Here is an 18,676-nt window from a genome sequence, read left to right on the forward strand (position 1 = left end):
GGGTAAAAAATGACAAACTATTTCCATGTCTTCCACCATTTTTATGTACGGAAATCACGCTTTATCCGGTTCTCTCTCACAGACGCACACACACGCAGACAGAAACTTGTAGTCAACGCCGCCCCGCGAATTTATCAATAAAATAGTTTAGCAGCTGAAAAGCTACATGACATTTCTCAGTAGGGAGTTTGAAGCAGTTTAACTTAAAGATTTGCTATTTGTAGACGCTGCTACTGAACACTGCTGAGACGCACAGACACAGGTATTTACACGCGCTTGATTTCTCTCTCTCTCTCTCTCTCTCTCTCTCTCATAACTGCATTAGACTGCATTAATAACTGCATTAGCCTGCATATCAATGGCTCAAGCCTCTGTTATAGCTCTAAAATGACGTTTTGGAATTTGCAATGAAGGTTTGGGATGAGGTGCGTAAAAATAGGTCAACACATTTCAGGACGGAAACATGTCAAATGTCTTGAAACAAATCATCTGAACAATGTCTTGATGTGTGGTTGTGACTCCTGGCCGTTAAAATTATTAGAGAAATAACTCCCGAAGTGGTGCACTCTAAAAAAAAAAGATTCTTCAGCAGTTCTTTGGAGTGGTTAAGGTGCTATATATAGCACCACTACCGTATAAAGAACCTGTTAAGCCCCTGTATGGTTCTTCAGCGGTTCTTTGGAGTCGATGAGGTGCTATATAGCACCACTACCGTAAAACCTGTAAGCCCCTGTAAGCCCCTGTATAGTTCTTGCTGCTACTGAACACTGCTGAGACGCACAGACACAGGTATTTACACGCGCTTGATTTCTCTCTCTCTCTCTCTCTCTCTCTCTCTCTCTCTAATAACTGCATTAGACTGCATTAATAACTGCATTAGCCTGCATATCAATGGCTCAAGCCTCTGTTATTAGCTCTAAAATGACGTTTTGGAATTTGCAATGAAGGTTTGGGATGAGGTGCGTAAAAATAGTTCAACACATTTCAGGATGTCAAATGTCTTGAAACAAATCATCTGAACAATGTCTTGATGTGTAGTTGTGACTCCTGGCCGTTAAAATTATTAGAGAAATAACTCCCGAAGTGGTGCACTCTAAAAAAAAAAGATTCTTCAGCAGTTCTTTGGAGTGGTTAAGGTGCTATATATAGCACCACTACCGTATAAAGAACCTGTTAAGCCCCTGTATGGTTCTTCAGCGGTTCTTTGGAGTCGATGAGGTGCTATATAGCACCACTACCGTAAAACCTGTAAGCCCCTGTAAGCCCCTGTATAGTTCTTTAAAGGTTCTTTAACTCTCTCTTAGTCTCTTAGTTTAGTTGGGGAAAGGGTTAAAACAACATTAAAATACAGTCTATTTCTTGAAGATATAAATTTTTTTTGCCCCCAAAGCCCCCATAAGGAAATATTCCAGGGCCCCCACATGAGACCTTTGACCTCAGAAAAAGAGGACCTCTCCACAAACAGCAACACCAACTTCACACATTACTAACCAGTTAGACTTTATTTCTGGAGTATCTAAAACAGAAGTTCTTTATTGAGAATTAAGGTTTAGATGTTTTTTTTTGTTTTTTTTCAACTTACCGTTTTGGTGAATAGTGTTTGCTTTAGTTGCCTCTTGACGCTTGACTTTAATTTGAAGTTAAAATAAGTTTCTCTTTGGCTGTTACAATAGTGTTTATAAAGCACACATGTGATGGCAAGGAATTTATGATAAAATAATTTCATGCGTCCGAGTCTCTGGTTGCATTTCATCAAAATCTGTAGTTCTTTTATGAATTTTATATTATTGCAGTTCTACGACACTACATGACAATGTGAGAAAATTGTATAAACCACTTTTAGAATTATGGGTTATAAAGAGGTTTCAATTCTGTCACTCATAAACATGAAGAATCAGCATGTGAATCTCAGCAATGGTGACAAAATATTCTGATAATTTTGATATGATTTTTGAACATCACAAAACAGGGCAGTAAAAAGTCACAACAAAAATAAAAGCAAATAGTAAGAATAAAAGAAAATACTAAGACAATGCAGCTGCATAATTTATTCATGTCGCAATGCATGCTGAAAGCCATGGATGAGTTATGATTGGTGCACCATTGTTGAGAAAAAGTGCTATATGGCACCTCTTATGGTTCTACATGGCACCATTTGACAAAGGTGCTATATAGCACCTGTAAGAAATAGGTGCTAAATAGCACTAAAAGTGGTTCCCCTATGATTACAAGCCAAAGAACCGCTTTTAGTGCTATATAGCACCATTTTTTTTAGAGTGTAGGCCTACGCCGCTCCTATTAATGGAATGGTCTTTTTGAGTTCTCAAACAAATTAAGAGCTCGATTTTTATTGACTGAACGCAAGCGCTTATTGCCATAGAAAACACTGTAACGATTCCACTGATTAAGAAATATTTTGTTTGCTTGGGTGGTAATATTAGGCCTATTATATTAATAGGGAATGGGGAAAAAAAAATTGTGTTGCCTATGTCACGAAAAGAGGAAAATCTGGCCCTGCACACACACACACACACACACACACACACAGAGAGAGAGAGAGAGAGAGAGAGAGACAATATCACACTTTTAAATACATATTAGTTTTCATTTGCATTAAGGTACATAACACATTTTTCTCTCTAACACAGAAATGCACAAACACAGAAATGCTGTATGGATATCTGGTATCTAATGCAATGAAATACAGAAATTTGTAAAGGTAAATACTTTTTTTGGGGCCACTGCATATTTATGTGATAGTGCTCTAATTTAGGGTACAAAAATATTTTAATTAATATGTTAAAATTGTTTGATTTTCTCTGTTTTAAATTGTGAGACAAAATTATTTGATGGAAAAGCAATGGTCATAAGTAGAAACAGAGACAGCATTAAACAGACAGAATCTATTCTTATTTTATTTGAGCTTGATTGGACATAATGTCTTGAAATTTTGGGGCAGAAAGCTCATATTTCTGTGCTACATCCAGTACTCACAGTTATAAACATCACAAGCAATCAGGATAATAATAATAATAATAATTAATTAATTAATTAAATAAATATAGATAGCTCAGTCCCACATTAATGCAATCTCACAAACAAGACCATTCCTCTAAAATGTCCGTTTACAAACATGAAAACTAAATTTGTGTGTGTGTGTGTGTGTTGTAATAATAAATTAATTAATTAAATAAATATAGATAGCTCAGTCCCACATTAATGCAATCTCACAAACAAGACCATTCCTCTAAAATGTCCGTTTACAAACATGAAAACTAAATTTGTGTGTGTGTGTGTGTGTGTGTTGTGTTGTGTTACAAAATATTCATCCCAGTTCTGTTTGTACTCAGTAGATTTGCTGTTAAAACTAAGTGTTTTTATAGGGCTGTTTTATTTCTTTACAAAGGATAAAAAAGAGGCTTGTGATTGTAACAGCTTTAAATATCAGAGCTGTCCCATTGTGTAGCATATTACACATTAGCAATACTCCTCAATATGATTGCATTGGTATAGTGATTTTTTTCCTGCGTTTATTTCAATATGTATTTACAATTAAAATTAAGAAACATGAAATGAAATGAAATAAATTAATAGAAACTCAGAGCAATTAAATATATATTAATACCTGCTTTTAATTTATATAATAAATATTAAGACACAGAACATTAATATAGGACCATGGCTGGAAAATTAATGTAAAAATTTAAATAGTTACACCTTTTTTATCTGGTCAAGCATCTAGATAATGAATGGAAAAGCAAAGATTTCCAATTCCATGCTTCTCCCCCTTCATGTACCACGAGCAACCATTATCTATCCACATAGAAATAGATCATCTTTTTTTTTTTTTTTTGCCCATGTCAGCTGACACTTATATAGGTCAGATGGTAATACTACTGAAGAAAGAAACATACTAATAGAAACCAGTAAGGACCATGCAAACCTTACAAGACAAAAGTTTTTTTTTTCAAATGATACACAAGGTTTTGTTTGTTTGTTTTTGTATGAATGAATGTATAATAGGACTAAAGAACACTAAATACTGGAGTTCCAAATCTAGACAGCATATCAGACTTCATTTGTACAATACAATACATACCTCAAACTGGATTAAGTAATACTTTCCAAATTTGTATTAATTTATTCATCTTTTTTTTTTTTCTGTATCCTTTTCTAAATGTACATCATCAGTTAATCCCAACTTCATTGTCCTCTTCCCTGAATCTGGAGAAGGGATGTCCAGTTCCCACTTCCAGGTTAGTCTTCTCAAGTCCAGTCAGTGGAGGGCCGCTTCCAGTGTGAGACCTCTCCATCCCTCCTGACATTCCTCCTACAGCAGGAATGCCACCACCACTTAGACTAATGGGAAGGGATGGAATGCCTCCATTCTGAATGACAGAGATCTCATTGTTTTTCATTGCTAGTCCATTGGTAATGGCTACAGCATACTGATTCCAAAAGCCTGGGTCTACATTGATTGCTCGTGCTGCAAGATCCTTCTGAAACATTTCATTGAATTTTATGGCATCTCCCCCTAGGAGAGCCATCGGATTGTCCACTGACAGTCGTCTTCCCCGCCGGGCTGGGGCATTGTTCCACATGTGGGTTCCCATGTGGACCTGAAATGAGAATGCTAGTTCAGTTTATATGCATCACAAACAAACAAACAAACACATATATAAATAATCTTTATTTATATGCATTTCTGATGTGGTTTTAAATATACTTTTGTAAAATTACTATGATTTATAAACGTATATCAAATACATATAACTTTGAAAACTTGCTTTAGTAGATTTAATCTCATTTGAAGTTATTAACTAGTAAAATTAGTAACAATATAGCTGCAAGGAGAATTACAGTGCCAAGCATCTTAGTGGCAGATCTGTTAAAAGAAATCCAGTTATGACTTTATGAATAGTGGGTTTAAAGCCATAACTAAAACTGCTTATAACTTACATTTTTTACATGTTTTAATACATTTGTTTATAACTTTTGATCAATAGGTAGCATCACAAAATTAGTATGGTATTGTCAGAGAATGGTTACAATGGCATGTGCAAAGTTTTGTCAAGTCAAGTCACCTTTATTTCTGTATCGCTTTATACAATACAGATTGTGTCAAAGCAGCTACACAGAAATAAACAGGAAATAGCAGAATCAATTATGGAAACTCAGCTATGAAGAGTTTCAGTTTCTCAGTTTCTCCTGTAAAGCAGCTCTAAAAGAAAATATATCTGCAAGCAGCAATTATCGGGGTGCAAGCGCTTGAAGGCCTTTAAGCACATGCGTATAAAGGAGTTATGTTTCTTTTAGCAAGCATGTAACCACTTAGATCAGGGGTGTCGAAGGTGATCCTGGAGGGCCACAGCCCTGCAGAGTTTAGATCCAACCCTAATTAAACACACCTGATCCATCCAGTCCTTCAGGCATATTTGAAAACTACATGGTATGTGTGTTGGAGCAGGGTTGGAACTAAACTCTGCAGGGCTGCAGCCCTCCAGGAACTGAGTTTGACACCCCTGACTTAGATCATAAACTTAGATTAAAGACCATTTACAGCCAATACTGGCAATTTACTAAGGGAATACATGTTTTTAAAGGTTTTTAACAGTTACAGCACCACCTATGGTCCGATATATACTCGCTAGCGACCACCAGAGAATCTTTCTGCACTGTTTGGCTCTGATTGGGCAAAAAACCTAGAACTAGTTCTCAAAAGTAGGTTTTTCAAAAAAATCCAAAATACTTGAAAATTTTACCAGGCATCCAAGGCACACGTTTTGTCCGACCTGAGCCAAGGATTCCAACGATATAAGACACTTGAGACACAATTTATGTGTTCTGTCCAAATTTAAATAAATGAAGTTATAAGACACTTGAGCCTGCAACTAACAGTTTAGGAGTTATGAGTGATTTTGAATTTTTAATCGCTGTAGCGCCACCGTCAGGACGATTGGGGCTAACCTTGATGACGTTGTAGATGGTGTGAGTACTACCATCCCTCCAAGTTTCAAGTCTCTATGATTTATGGTTTGGTCTGCCTGATCACTTTTAGATGGGGAATGCTGATCCTTGGCCATTCTAACAATTACAATAGGGTTTCAGCGCTATGCGTTTGAAGCCCTAAATAGTGTCATTATTTAGCTCAAGTCAGTTCAGTTTGCAAAAGGCAGCAATGCCATTCAGATGTTTCAATGTTATTCAATGTTGTTAATTATTCAGTTCAACGTTGATCAAAGGTAACACAATTTATCCCCTGCCCCTTCAGTGGTCTGTGAATGCCACTGACGATGAACATCCTTCTTAATAAAACTGCTTTTTGGTACCAGCTGGTCCAGGCATGACACGTTCAAAGCTAGACATAGGGATCTGTGCTGAGGGCTTGTATAGTTGACAAGGTCTTTGCTGAGCATCTGTCCCTAGGCCTAGAGCTTGTCTCATCGTGGTCTTTGCTGACAGTGAAGGGCAGTGTTGTGGTCATTCCTGGGTGCAGGACCACCATCTGTCAATATGCTAAAGCATTGCTAAAAACATTTGATAAGATTTTTCAGATGAAGATCCAATAAGCGCTGTGGGAGGAATTTTGAAAAATATCTTTCCAGAATGTGCACAGGCAATATGAATAATAAGAAGAATTGCAAAAAAAAAGAAAGTCAATACAAATACAATATGGTTCCAGTGGTTTAATATGGTTCAGTGCCTACGTACCTTCTGTGCTTGTCCTCTAATTATTCTGCAATTGTACAAATTCAGTAATTACAATATAGACGTTTTAACAGTAATTCATTTGTAAATTGATCAGGAATCATATCATCCATTCTATTACATTTGATTTCTGTCATGACAACTCTTGGAAAGTTTAATATATTAATATGCATGTTAATGTCTTGGCAGAACAGATCTGCTATGCTGCTGCGACAGAGCAAGTATCGAGACTTGCTACTACCAATACATCCACAGACATGCTCCTGTGAGCATGTAGGAAATACTGCTGCTGCACATATAACATGTATGAAATAACCCCTGTGTATAGCAAATATGAAATTACCCTGAAGCACATCTAGGTGGAGGGTTTCTGAAGCACACTGCAACTGCTACAGCAAGCACTAGCCAGGTTGAGCAGCAAGCTCATTAGCTGCTGAGAGAAACCAATCGGCTGCACCATGTGAATGATGATGTAATTATATCAGACTGAGTTAAAACCTATCATCTGCACCATCTAGAGTTTCATGACAGAAATTTGTATTGGTGTTGTTTATCTAGTGTGATTTTCTATTTGTTGCAATCAACCAGTGGTGGATGAAATACACAAATCAAGTACTTGAGTAAAAGTACAGATACCCTAATAAAATATTATTCCAGTAAAAGTATTAAGTACTGTTTTTCAATTTAATGTTTAATGTACTTAAGTATTAAAAGTTAAAAAAAAGTACTGATCGATGAATGTTTATTTTGTAATTTTTTACTCTTTCTATTTTATATTTAATAATGTTATATTATATATTGTATATAATCCTACTGCTCAAAATACCTGGGGGAGGGGGCTTGTCATACACTATCAAAACATTAAATATATTCAAATATCAATTTAGGTTATTGAAACTTCAGTTGTGCAAACTAGCAAAAAAAAAAAAAAACGTGTGACAAAAAACAAAACAAAATGTGTATTGACAAACAATATACTGTAAAAAGAGGAAAGAATGCTATGCAAACATACTCGTTTGAAACTGCTTCGGCAGCAGGGCAGATGCATGGGCATTAGTTTATTATTATGTTTTATTTTTTACCTAAAAACCTACCCCATTGAGACGGTGATACACAAAAGTGTACATGTCCGCATTCAAGCATTTCAAATAGCTTGCCCTTTTACAGTAGATTTAGGCCCAATCCCAATTCTACCCCTTCGCCCTTCCCCTTTCCCCTACCCCTCCGTTTTGCGCGTTCACATGAAGGGGTAGGGGTGTCTCGATTCTCTTTTGGTTGGAGGGGTAGGGGTAAGGGGAAGGGCCAGATAGCCCTTCAAATGAAGATTTTTCGGGACCACACTTCAAACGAAGAGGTATGAATTATCTCAGCGTAAACCGGCTTCTGCGGCAACATGGCTGCACGAGAGAACAAAAAGACACATATGTAAGCATTTTTTGGCATTAATAAAGATTTTAACGAAAAGTAATCATTTGTTTTATGTTACATTCAATCGTGAGTTCATATTTACGGTCATGTTACTCAAAGAAATGTTTGCAAAAAATCGCTAAAGTTTGCTAACGTCATATCATTACAGACTGCACGATAGTGCCACAACATATTTTCATGTCTGATCAGGGCGATAACCACCATAGACATTGAGGAGGGCTAGTCCCCCCAATAATTATAAATCGCTAAACCCTTTTCTCAAATATTGCCAATTCGAGAGCAAGAGAGAGAGAGATGAAAGTTGCGTGTATGTGCGTCTGTGCGTTTCTCTTTTTAGAGTGAGTTTACTTCAAAAACAGCGATTTTATCCTCTTGTTGCTGGAAAATATAATGTAGTGATTCAGTATTTAAACTGTTATTAATAAAAGTCGAGGGGCAGCGTTGACAAGTTTCTTTGCTCCTGGATGTGTGAGCTGCGCGATCTCTGATATATGTGTGTGTGTGTATGTGTCAGTAAGCAGCGCATTAATATAGAATGGTAATTAAAGGCTCTAATGCACACCAACACACCAGTATAGGTGTGTGTATTGTAGGAGCTAGACGACTTATGGTGACGTGTGATGGCATAGTAGTGGTGTCCCAATTCTTAGGGGAATATTTTCACCCCTACCCCTTGACACTCTGTTTCAAGGGACAAGGGGAAGGGGTAGGCGGAGGGGTAGGGGAAGGGGAAGGGGTATAAAATAGAATTGGTATTGGGCCTTAGTGTAATAACTAAATCTAATAACAAATAACTGACAGTCATTACCTAAATATGATTTTCATTTACAGTAATAAATCCTAAAATTCGGCATTAGTAACTTACTTTTCATGCCATCAGTCACATGCGCTCTCAAGCTCCGTGGATGTCATGTTCTCCGCTCATTTTGAGTCAAATTTGTGAATTCACTGAATTGTTAACTGGAGACTTGCTTTGAACAGATAATTTGAATCAGTTGAGTTGTTGACCTGAGTTGTTGACTCAAGAACAGCTGCAATCTGATCAGGTCAATTTGCAAATTAATCTTTCAGTGTGACTTACAAACCGATTTAACAGGTTAATTGAAAATAATCAGCTTGTTCATGCATCAGACACTGCTATCGCGTCTCAGAGTTCTCCAGTTCAAAATAATGAGGAATGACATGTTTTTAAGAAATGTAGTGGAGTAAAAAGTAAAATACTATGCTATGGTGTGTAGTGAAGTAAAAGTAAAAGTTTCACAAAATAAAAATACTCTGATAAAGTGAAAAAATATACTTTAAAAATACTTACTGTCCACCACTGCAAACAAATATATTTCTATATGTAATACCATAAATATAAACTAATATACACACATAGGCTAAATGTATTTTAACCATACCTTCAGATTTCCCTTTGTGGTGAAGGCTCTGCCACAGATGGAACAACCAAATGGTTTTTCTCCTGTGTGAGTGCGCTCATGGATCTGAAGAGCACTAGCTGATGAAAAATTCTTCCCACAAGATGTGCAGTTATGTTGTTTGGGGGTCCGCCGAGGTGGAGGTGGTGCCAGCATCGGTGTAAGGTTGGGGCTTATTGTTGACTGAGGGGTTGTGGTAGGTACCTGGGGGCCAACTGGCAAGTGGGGCCCCTCACACATGGCCGGTGTTTTACTGTGTCCATTCTCAAATTTTACTGTGCTTGGTTCTGAGCTCAAAATACTGGGAGTGTTTAAACCTAAAAAAAAAAAATAGTAATAATAATCAAATAAATTACAGGAAAATGTTTCTGTGTTAAAGTGTTTACTTGTATTCGTTTTTAATGTATATACTGGCATTAACAATATCTAAAATAGAAGAAGAATAGTTAAATAACTGTGTGTGTGTGTGTGTGTGTGTGTGTGTGTATGCATGTATATATACTGTACGTATATACACACACATCTGTCTACAAATGTATACATGACTACCTCTGTCTTTTCCCAGGAACAGCAGACTGAAGGGATTCTCGTCTTTGACAAATGGCCTAGTGTGCTGTGCGGCAGTGAGATCTAATGCGCCTGTGTTTTCTGATCCAGGAGAAGGGGTATCTGACTGTTCAGACTTCACTGTTGCATTCACTGAAGAAAGATGCAGAGCTTCATCCTCGCTGTTATTTGACTGAGTAGGGGACTTAGAGCGATGACTCTCAGACTGACTATAAGTAGGAGACAGAGCCTGCATAGAGCCAGATGATTCAGACTGTGTTGGACTCCCAACATTGTGATTCTCCAAGTCTCCTACAGTGGAAGATGACTCATTCTTAAACATGTCTTCATTTTCCCCATCTATTGCACTCACATTTTCTGGAGGCTTCAGGCTGAAGGAATTGGTTGTTTTATCTGTTGAGTCAGTAAGCTTAATTTCATTCTCCAAACCAACAATGCAAGATATAAGAGAGGTTGGGGGTGAAGTGCTTGGAGATATCTGTGTGTATAAATGTTTTTTGGGTGGGTCCACATTCCCTTCTTTATGACCTGTTTCATCTTCTATTGCTTGGTCCATTTCATCAATTAGGTCTTCATCATAGTTGCTCATGGTATCTAAGTTATTTTCATCAAATGACAGATCTGTATCCATGTCCTGAAAACTCTCAGGTTGGGGTGTGTTTGGAATCTGTCCACCCATATGCATGCGGATGTGTTGCTGCAGGACTACTGCATTAGTAAACTTTTTTTGGCATATGGGACAAGAATGCTGTACCCGGAGAGGAGGCTTTGACCTGTGAACCCCAAAGTGTGTTTTCAAATTACCCTTGGTTGTGAAAGCACGACCACATATTTTACATTTAAAGGGTCTTTCTCCTGTATGGATGCGATAATGCATCTTCAGTGCACTCTGACAACTAAGCACACGATGACAGATGACACATTGGTTGGGGTCTGTCATCTTTTTATCAATATTTTCCACCAACTGCTGTAATTTAGATGTCTCTGATGTTTGCATAGAGTCCAGGAGGCCACCAAAAGGAAACTTGGGCTTAAACTGACTGGAAACCGTTTGAAGGGATGAATAAGAGACAGCAGAGGGAGTATTTGTTGAGTCTGTGATCTGTGTTCTGGTGCTAGTTGTGGTTGTAACTGTGGTTGTAGAAATCATTTGGGATATGGAAGTAGTCAATATGCTGCTTTCTCCTGGCCTGGTGGTGGAGATGAGTGGTAGATGAAGGGCTTCAGGTTTAAGAATTGGTGGTGTGTCACTTGCCATACTAGGCTGTGGTGAACTGGAAATTTGTACAATACTGGCCTCAGCAATGAGGTGATTAGGAGACATAGATGTGCACTCACTTGATGGTGGTGATGGCCTTTGAGGTGACCTACTTAAAGGGGTGAAACTAGTTGAATCACCATAGCTTCCTATAATACTGGGTATTGTTGGAGGGAGTTGCAGTGCTATTGATGTCGGGATTGTAGACAAATCAGGTTTGCTGTCCAGCCATGTGGTAACAGGTTTTTCTGGGGGCAATGACATGCCATAAGGTATACCTGAGCTAGTTGGAATATTGTCCAGATACTCAGGCACTGGATAGGGGTTCATTTGAATGTGAGGATACTTTTCTTTGTGTCTTTGAAAATGAACCTTCAAGTTACCCTTTGTGGAGAAGCGATTACCACAAATGTTACATTTGAAAGGCCTTTCACCAGTATGGGAACGAAGATGAATTTGCAGGGCACTGTCACTTCCAAATACTTTGGCACAAAATCTACACTTGTGTTTGAAGAAGGGATCTTCTGAACTGGGTTTGGTGTCAAACACAGAGACATTTGGGGGCTTTCCTTTGCGGTGCTTCATTAGGGCGGAAAGAGGATCAAGCGCATTTGTTGTGGCTGCAATACTGGCTAGAGGATTAGGGAAGATAACACTGCTGGATGAGCTGTGAGGTACAAGAGGAAGGCTGGAGGGGGATGTTAGCAATCTTCCATGAGTCAGTGTTAGAGGACTAGTTGTGTTTTTTGGAAGTGAAATACCACAACTTATTTCACCCCCAGTTCCTGTGCTACTAATGGTGCAGCTACTGCTGCCAATCGACGCTGAGCATGGTGGCATTTGAGAAGGAACCACATTACTGGTTGTTGGATATAAGGAATTAATTGTGATATTGTTTTTCATCCCAGAGCCGGCCAGTTGGCCACCAGTCTGAGGTAAACTGGTGCGGGCTATCTCCAGAGCTGAAGATAATGAGGCTGAGAAATGTTCATTTAAATTGGGGGGCCCCTGGATAGGCAGCTGATGTACAGGAGGTGTAATGAAGCCACGTAGATGAAGCTGCCCAGGCATTGTGGGTATGCTGGAAGATGAGGTTACTTCTAAGGCACCATTCATGCTGTGGTCTACTTGATGGTTGACAGCTGTCTGTGTGGAGGCTTGTTTGTTTATTAGCGTCACCTGGCTCCGAATCTGCTCTATCAATTGAAGCTGGTGGAGCTGTTGTTGCTGCAAGGCCATGAGCTGGTCAAGGATCATAGGGATGGCCATAGTTGATGCTTCAGCAGCAAGTGCTTCCCGGGCACTCTGAGAGAACTGAGCCACAGCCACACGGGTTCCATGCAGTGTTCCCAGTGTGACATTAGTGCTGGGTATAGTGTATCCTGCCCCAGAAGAGTGCTTATGATCTTCACGTTGAGGCAGGCTTATGTCTGGCTCTAACAGTGCAACTTGATCTTCAGAATTTATGGGTTTCTCAGTTGACAGTTCCACTTCCATGGGCTCATATTCTTTCTCCAGGACAGCACCCGGGTCCAGTATCATCTCTGCTCCTTCAACACCTTCAGGGGGCATGTGGCTTTCCTCTACTGCATCCTCACTTTCTGCCGGCTCACTGCTGCAGCTGGGCATGGGTGATGGCTCAGGTAGGTAGTCCTGTGCTTGGTCTGAAGTCACTTCATTGTCACTGATAATTAACACAAGTGGATTCTTGGTACAGGTCTTCAGATGTTCACAGAAATCAGTCCACTTAAAGAACTCAGCACAACACTTTTCACACACATGGGTCTCTTCACTCCCACTGCGGCTCTCATTTCCACTGTCTGAATCATCTAGTCCTTCACCTATAACTGAGAAGAAGTGCAAAATGAAGGGAAAAATTATTATTATTATTATTATTTGCACAATTAAATCAGTTTTACCCTTTCTCATGATTGTGTTCATCTTAACCACCAATTTTGACAATTCCACTCTTCTCTGTATAGCCAGCTAATAATTGTCTTTGTGCAATCTATCTAATTTAGGACTATCAGTTGTGGACATTGTCATTTATAAGGGATTCAATGCAAGTCGTTGATTTCCAGTGTTTTCATATAAGCCAAGGCCACTTTATCCGTACAAATCAGGTCTCACTTGGATTTACCACTAACATGAATCTTCAGATTTCATTAGTACTGTCAGATATGTATTCTATGCTTTTGTAGAATCTATGCTTTGCAAACATGTGTTTATATAATATATTTCTCTTGACAAACTACAGCTGTTAAAAGTTACTGCATGTTCTGTACAGTTGACATGTATCATACAAGACCTAATTCATGCATAATCATATCTGAACTGTTTAAATCATACATTTGTTCTGAGATTTTAATCTGTACAAATAAATTCAATGCCAGATATTTTGTGCATTTGTATGCATCACATGCTTACTGGCAATTATCTCGTAATGTGCTTGACTGGGAGTTTGGGTTGGGTATGAATTTTTGTTAATTATGTTACAAAAAAAAAACATCGTCATGTGATTAGACCTTGGGGAATAAAAAAAAAATGTTTTATTTTATTTCCTTTTTTTTATATCGCCCAGCAGTCAGTAATGTTTAGAAGATTAATTACTCTGTATATTCTACTGTAAAATGAAAACATATTTTGTAAAAAAAAAAAAAAAGATTTATTTCCTCTTTTTTATTTCCTATTTTTAAAGAGAGAACAAAAGATAACTATAGATAACTATGACACATTCCTATACTGTCTGTTTCAAAGACAAACTAAACCTCTCTTTTTCCCTATACTTATTTAATCATAATTATTTTTCCTTTATTTTTATGGTTTTATATGTGTAATACAGACTGATATAGATTATATGATGAAATGATTCATTTTTTCATTCATTCATTTTTTTCCTGAATGTAATTCAGTATTTTAACAAAGAGTAAATGTTATTATGCCAGATGAGTACATACATCTGTTATATTCTACCAGATGTTATATTGTTATATCATAATCTGTTATATTATACCAGATTATGCATTTGACTTTCAGTATTAAAAAGATGTATAGAACAAAGTAAATACATTTCTTAGTCTTCACCGTTCCAACATAAATTTTCTTATCAAATATAACACATATCATAAAACAAATCAAATTCCCAGACTCACAAATGTTTAAAATGCAACTCATTGACTACCTTTTTATGAATAAATAAATAAAACTGTTTGTGATATTTTTGCATCTAAGCCAAAGCGGCTGAAAGTATTCTACATACACTAGTACACACTGCTGTATACAATACACCAGTGCCAACCTACATCATTTGCTAACTACTTCAAAGACTTTCTAATATTAAGCGTTTTAAGTGAAAACATCATGCCATGTCAGTGCCCAGTGATGAAAAGACCAATGCCAGGAGAAAACATGAATGAAAATATCTTTCATAGCAACTAAGCTTTTGCCAATGTTTGCAGATATGTAGCCAAAACATGAACAATTACATACTTATTTAGACAATTTCCTACATTGAAAAGATCTAAATAACAAAATCTCCCTGTACAAAGGTTTTTTGATAACAAATGTAGTGTATTAGTCAAAATATTATTCATTATCACTGAACAAACCATTAAATTACAAAGGGGGAAAAAACATATATATATTGGAAAAGTAGTGTTCAAAAACACACTGTGAATTAAAATGTTGTTTGATGTTGTAAACTGTGTTCGATGAACAGCATGACAATGAGTTTGAAAAGAGCTCTTTTGTTGTTTGTAGATGAAAGACAACAGTAAGATTATTATAATTAATACTTCATAGGACATATGTAAGCCCCTTTCCTCAGGTCATCAGAACAGCTGTACAAACTGCATTTAAAGCTTGACATCTATTGGCCACCCAAGATGGTGCCATAAAGCCAAAGGTTAAGTGCATGCAGTATCAAAGCAGCCCTCCTCAGGGACAAATAGAGGGTCAGGACTGACTGAGGGGTGGGAAGGTGGACAATGATTGTTTCTTGTTGGCACACCATTGAGTTTCCACACAAAAGAGGTTTTTTTTCACCCTCAAAAGCCAGGCAACCAAAAGATAATCAAAATGAGCATTTAAATACTTGTGCAAAGACGAACAGAGGATATGTCTAAAGAAGCACTGCGCTCATTAAGAAAAGGACAAAGTTACTTAAACATTCTTACTGGAAAACATTCCACTAAGTGAACGTGAAGTATGACAATGGTGTACTGGACATTTAGACCTTAGTCAGACCAAATAGTTAAATTTTCACAGCATGACCGATCGCATCATTAGATTACTGTAATGGGGAAACAATCAATACTTCTGTTGCTAATCATATGCATTAGAATCCAGATCATACATCAACAGTATACAGCCAAAAAACAAAATACAAGTCAATGTAATATGCTCAGTACTGCAAGGGTTCAAATATGTTAGATTAATTTGTCATTCTTTTTTTAATGGGCAATTCTTTTTAATTCTCTCTTGACTTACTGCAATTATTATAATGTATATATGTTACAAGAATGGCAAATATGTACGTAAAGTATGTATTAATAGATTTATGAATTTATCTGGATTACATGCATATTTATACTATTGTTAATTAATTTTTTTAATAAACATTTTATATGTATTTCTGCTGTGTCTGCTAGACATTTTGCTTGTTTACTGCTTCACACTTAGTCATGAGGTTGGTGAGTCATGAGGTGCTTTAATTTTGACATTCATTTTGATTATAGTTTCACAGATTAACACCACATTGGAAATACAGTGACTCCTAAAGAGTCATAACATATAACAGAAAATAATGACATAATAAAAATTATACAAGAAGTAAAAATTATACATAATAATATAATATAATAAATAATTTATTAATAACTATGATAAAGTAGCTGATATTTATAAACTATAAGAAATGTTAGAATAAGAATGTTCTAAATGACTGAGCCTGAATAACAGAGATATGAGGTAGGTTTTTAATTTCATGTGATTAATTGATGATGATTATTATTATTATAATTATTAACTGATTTTCCAGAAACTGTTTTTGTAGAAAATAGAAACATGTAGAAACCCGAATTGTTTTAATTAATGAGTGCAATGTCAGTGAGTTTGTGCCATTGTCATTACACATGTGAAACTGACACCTTTCTTTCCTTCTTTCCTTTTGGCAGTGATTTAGTAAATAATTATATACAAATATCAAGTTAAAACTAAGAAGAAAATTAAATGTAAAAAAATATACATTTTTAAACGAAAGCAGAAAATCAGCCCGTTTTTATTTACAGTATTCGTAAAGAAATTCGGTTAAAAGTTTGGAGTGTTTTTAGGATGCTTCTGCATAATTACACACACACAAGATAAATTAAGATAAATTAGGTTTTGTAGAATCTGTCAACTTGAACAATAATCGCTGCATTGCGAATTTATTTGTATGCTTGTTATTAGCTTTGTTATTAGTGTCATTGTTTGTTATTATTTATTTGCTATATTAGCTAACATTTGAAATTTCATATAAATTCCAAAATCCATCGTTTGCTGTTTGGTATTTAAATATGAGTGCCACATTTAAGAAAATCAGTCTAAATATTTTCAATCATTTATCTATCGAGGGCTACACAAATGTAAATTCAACTGAAGCATTTTAACGTCATATTAACCTTCCGCTTTGACTTAGATATGTTAAAATATAAGGTCAGAAAAAAATAAGAGTTTCAAAATTAAGTCGCGCGTGTCCTAGGCTATATAAGAAAAGCGAAAAAAAAAACAATGCATAACAATTTTAGTAAACTGCAAAATAAGCTTGCAAAGTATGTGAAACTACATTAAATATAATAATTTTATAACACTACCTTAGAATTACAAAGAGTCCGTTATTTGCGCTGATTTCATAACGCACCTCATAGAAAAGGGATTGCAACACACACGCTCACCGTGTTCAGGGAGCAGCTCCAGAAGTGAAGGGTCCTCGTCCGATCTCAGCTGCTGTGGTTTTGCTTGCTTTCGACGGGACATTCTTCTGCTGCAAGATCGTCCTCATTCATATACATAAGCAGAGCTCCGCTGAAAAAGCTCAAAAAGTCAAGTTGCAAAATAACGGAGATGATCTGTTGTTATGTGGATGCATCATTATGACAGTGAATGATATTTTGGCTTGGCAGAGCTCCAGTGGGCACACTAATATGGAAATGAGGGACGGACGGACTCCGCAATTTACTACTTCACCTTCAAATTTCACCATCCACCCAAAATCACCTCTAACGCCCAGAGAAAAAGGAGGAGGGTCAATTGTTTTCTTTGCTTTGCAGGGCTTATCCTCAATAGTTCATTTTATCATGATTTTACTCTGAACCTCAAATGGTATAAATGTATATTCCCAACAGTTAGTGAGAGGAAAGTAAGTGATACGGGTTGTTCCTGTTCAGAATAACTTTTCTGCTGGTTCGCAAGTTCCACTCTTCCATTAGTCGATACGATGAACGCGTAACATAATCATCGCCTCTCTTTCTCTCGATAAAGACAGGAACATGTCGTCCGCCACCGCTGAAAAAAAAAATATCCCGAATATTGGCAAACTGACAACACCCCCACCCCCTTTTTAAATGTTCTTAGCAGCACAAATTGAAGCGTATTTAAAAAGTAAGTTAAAGTGTTCGAGTCATGAAAAGTTCATCAGTTTAACGCATGATCCGCTGTATACCATTCCTGTCAGGAGTCTGCAGTGGTTTGGTCTTCTATAAGCCCGTTTAAAGACTCTGGCTCCAGGCCTACAAATCAGCTGGCATCAAGAACGTCCGCGAGAAAAAAAACTAAAAAAAATGTTTTTTTGTTTTTTTTGTTTACCGTTGTATCTGTCGTATTGGTTTATATTCAGCTGGGCGAAGCGGTAGCGCCAGAAGTTTGTTAGTTGTCGGTGATGGCGCTGGAGAGGTGTGTGTCCATGTGTGAGACTGTGTGTCGTGTGTGAGGGATTTGCTGAAGGTTTGAGTTGAGCCCATTGCGGAGAACGACCGCTAGGATGTAGCAGGACACACCAAATTCACCTCAGCCCGTCATCTGATGCTCGTGACTGCATGACACTGACCTGATAAAATCGCTTAGTATAGGCCTATCATTATCAATAGACGCTTACATATAGCATATGAATAATATTTTTCTTTTTTTTGACGGTAGACAAGCGACATAATCATAACCTTAAAGCGATTAAAATAATAATAATAATAAAACACACACACACTCACACACAGACAAACACACGTAAAGAACAAATGTATCGTGTTTATATGAGCGTAAC

General features: G+C 37.1%; 1 protein-coding gene across 1 annotated transcript; it reads right to left on the reverse strand.

The window, feature by feature from the left end:
• Positions 1-4,187: 4,187 nt before the first annotated feature.
• LOC107581777 (sal-like protein 3) lies at positions 4,188-17,397 on the reverse strand. Its single transcript, XM_016267427.1, has 4 exons — positions 17,316-17,397; positions 10,107-13,229; positions 9,540-9,874; positions 4,188-4,619 (listed from the first exon to the last, which is right to left on the reverse strand). The coding sequence occupies exons 1-4, from the start codon at positions 17,395-17,397 to the stop codon at positions 4,188-4,190; spliced, it is 3,972 nt and encodes a 1,323-aa protein (XP_016122913.1).
• Positions 17,398-18,676: the final 1,279 nt, after the last annotated feature.

The sequence above is a fragment of the Sinocyclocheilus grahami genome, unplaced genomic scaffold (genome assembly GCF_001515645.1).
Source record: "Sinocyclocheilus grahami isolate Dianchi unplaced genomic scaffold, SAMN03320097.WGS_v1.1 scaffold37.1, whole genome shotgun sequence".
Taxonomy (NCBI): Eukaryota; Metazoa; Chordata; class Actinopteri; order Cypriniformes; family Cyprinidae; genus Sinocyclocheilus; species Sinocyclocheilus grahami.